General features: G+C 53.0%; 1 protein-coding gene across 3 annotated transcripts in view; it reads left to right on the top strand.

The window, feature by feature from the left end:
* The first annotated feature begins 1,077 nt into the window (after positions 1–1,077).
* Positions 1,078–3,267, top strand: part of Ntf3 (neurotrophin 3) — a 61,936-nt gene continuing 59,746 nt past the window's right edge. For 2 of the 3 annotated variants that reach the window (XM_029478194.1, XM_029478195.1), the window contains exon 1: positions 2,726–2,972. In XM_029478194.1, coding sequence (XP_029334054.1) covers positions 2,955–2,972 — 18 coding nt within the window. In that variant the 5' untranslated portion in view covers positions 2,726–2,954. Of the gene's footprint in view, positions 1,192–2,725; positions 2,973–3,267 lie in introns of those variants that run through there. The other variant, XM_029478193.1, reaches the window with a different exon arrangement.

The following is a 3,267-nucleotide window of genomic DNA, read 5'->3' as shown; positions in this document are numbered from 1 at the left end:
ATGCTAGTAACTCTAGCTACATATGTGACTCTTAGCGCTAGTCTTTCTACAAAAACTAAAACTCTCCAGTTAGAAACTTGGGTTTGCCTAGAAGTTGCTATAATTCTGACAGTCTTTTATCTGCCTGTAAACAAGTGTGCCCTTTTGCCTCTTTTCTGCCCTGCATTCTTCTTTGACTTCTGAACTCCTAGAAATTCAAAATGCCTTTAGAGTCTCCTGAAGGCAAAGAGGACCTTTAGCTCTTCGGGGGGAAAAAATGTGGAAGGAGAAGAAGAAAATCCTTAGTCAGGTCTTACACAAAGAAAAGGACAAGCGGTCTCCACGGGTTGAGGTGGGGGTCGGGGTGGGGGCAGGTGGATCAGAGTTCTTCTACAAAAGTGCAGCCTTTGCTCTCAGCTGTTGCCTAGGTCTCTCCCTGTTCCCCTCTCCTTTCCCCATTCTCCGCCCTCCCCCCAAGACACCGCACATATTTGGCAAGATTAAGGTGTCACCTCTCATATTACAAGGCCTGTTGATTGCAGGCAGAGACAGACCCTCCTGCACCCTTGAGTTGGAAACAATGCACTCTTCCTGACGTCGCCCAGGTCTGGCAAAGGGAGGCGGCCAGCTAGTGCACCGCATCTGCAGAACAAATCGAAGTCTCGAACTCTGCTGCCTTTTCTTCTGACTGTTCATATTTAAGCTTGCCCCTCGTAGACCCCTCCTCCCTCCAGACCGCCAGTGACCGGGGAGCAGCCGGCAGCGGTGCAGCCCACACGTGTATTTAACCCGTTCCTTTCTTCCCCGGGAATCAAGCACCTCTTTGGTTACAGTCTGTAGAGCCCCGGGACCAGGAGCTTGAGAAATGAGCCCCTAGAACTCCGCTGGCAGAGAGACTGGCGGGAAGGGAGGGGGAAAGCAGGGGTGGGGGGAGGCAAGTGCGGGAAGTGGGGGAGGGCAGGGGCGGGCCTGAAGACCGCGAGAAAACCAGAACCTCACAGAGCACGCCCAAGCCAAACCTCCAAAGTGCTGTGTGGCAGGGTGAAGGGGAAAACTCTGCAGCCTGATCGGATCCGGAGGAAGAAGAAGATATTTTGGCAGGAGGGAAGTCCTTCAGAGGGATCGTTGGAGGTGACGTCCTTGGGCCTCTGTGGGTGCTGCAGGCCATTTTCGATGTGGCAGCCCCCGTCAGCCAGGATAATGATGAGGCAGGTACAATCTATCTAGTATGCAGCCCCCGACTCTCCATCCTCTCTGGCCTCCTTTCGCCCCGCAGCTTCTCTCAGCCTTAACCAGTGGGTGCAATTCTGGCACTCCTGGGTGTGGACCAAACCTATACATCTCCAAGGAATGTCCAGGTTTTGAACCTGGAACCTTGCTAAAGTACACTGCGAGTTGCTTATCAGACTTTATTAGGAGGCAAGGAAGAGGTGGACTATCAAATCGCCTCTCCTGGTGTGTGTGAGTCAAATGTCCTGACAGGAGGCAACTTGGAGAGTGGCAGAGGTGGGGGCGGGGGGAGGGGGCACTTGGACTTGAGTTCCACCTTGCAAGAATGGGGGAGGGAATGAAGGAGCAATGCTGTACTACTTTCTGGTTCTCCGGTTCCCCTTACCACTAGGATTTCCCCCCTCCCCCTTCATTTCTCTTGGACCGCAGTTGAGCAAAATCTAGATGCTCTGACCACTGTAAAATCTGAGAGAATCAGCTCGGATCAAGGGGAGGGGGTCTAATGAATAGCTAAAATAATCTACAAATAAGACCCTTGCCTCCACCCTGAGATCTTTTCCTCGAATGAGTCTAGCGGTTGTGCAAGAGAGCGTCGCTACTTTCGGGGAGTCAGGAAGGGGTGCTTTGCTTGCCCTTTCTTCTGGGCAAATTGTTTTTGTACAAAGCTGCGAGTGCTGGGCAAATGCTCAGCTCCAGGGCCGGCTCCTACCTTGAAAGGAAGGGGTAGAGAAGTTAGGGAGTGTGTAGAACGTGGGGCTTTGGCTCATACCTCTCCTTTTCTTTCACGCACACGCTGCGCACACGCAAACCACCCCTTCCTTGGTTGCTTAGCACTCCCACCCTCACCATACCTCAGCAACTTAACCTCCCTAGACAGCTTGAACTAACTGTGCCTTGGGAGCTGCTCCCCAGGACTGAGGAGTTCCAGGGCAAGCAACTGTTCATGCAGATTCCTGTTGTTATGAGGGCCTGGGGGGCTGGGGTGGGTTTAATAGGGGGTGGAGAGAGATCCAAAGACAGAAGAGTCTGAGGTTTGGAGGCAGAGTTTAAGGTTGAGGTTCAAGCTTTCCTGAGCCAAGGGGCAAGAAAGGCCTTCATCTGCCTAGAAAGAAAGAAAGAAAGAAAGAAAGAAAGAAAGAAAGAAAGAAAGAAAGAAAGAAAGCAAGCCTTAAAAGAAAAAGTTCAAGAATAAGACAGATCGAAGATATTTACGTGTAAAATATAATGATAAATTAAATGTTTTTGTCGGCTCCTTCTCCCCATCTCTAAAAGGGAAGGTCCAAAGAGGAGATAATGAAGAGCAGGCTATTTTGAGAGGGCTTATTTGTTGCTTGTTCGTTCGTTTGTTTTCCTTTGAAGTGGACTAGGAGAAATGACTAGGTCTCGAGAGCAAACTCCAAAGTGCCAGGGAGCGGGCCTGCAAGTCACTGCGGGCGGGGCTCGGGGGCTTGGCGCGGAAGGGGTTAAGGCGCTGAGCGCGGAGCCATCTGGCCGGGTTGGCTGGTTATAACCGCTCAGATTATGTTCACGGGACTCAGAGTTGAAGGCTCCTCTCCTTACCCAGCAGCTCCGCACACCGCCCCGCGAGATAGCCCGGCGCAACTTTCTTCCCTCTTTCTTTCTTCCCCTCGTTTTTTCCCACCGCTGGGTAGTGGCTGCGGCAGGGGTGGGCGAGACTGAATGACCGAACTCGAGTCCACCTTTCTCTTCATGTCGACGTCCCTGGAAATAGTCACACGGATGCCATGGTTACTTCTGCCACGGTAAGGGGACGTGGCGGGCACGTTGGGTGGGCAGGTCCCGGAGGGGGTGGGGGAATCGCGTGGGGGAGATTTTTCCTGGGGATCCGCGTGGGGGGCCCCAATTCTGCACCCAGCCCCACCCCCATCGCGCAACACGCTAACTTTTCGGTTCTTGTGCCTTCCCCAAAGTTTGAGCTCGAATCTGCCCAGGCCTAGGCGCAATTACCACCACCCTCCTTCCACATGCATGCACACTTGTGCGCGCGTGGATATGGTTCTCCTCCTCCTCCTCCTCCTCCTCCTCCTCCTCCTCCTC

This window comes from Mus caroli, chromosome 6 (genome assembly GCF_900094665.2).
Source record: "Mus caroli chromosome 6, CAROLI_EIJ_v1.1, whole genome shotgun sequence".
In the NCBI taxonomy this organism is placed as follows: Eukaryota; Metazoa; Chordata; class Mammalia; order Rodentia; family Muridae; genus Mus; species Mus caroli.
The sequence above is the reverse complement of the archived record's forward strand: the minus strand, read 5'-3'. Positions and strand labels throughout refer to the sequence as shown.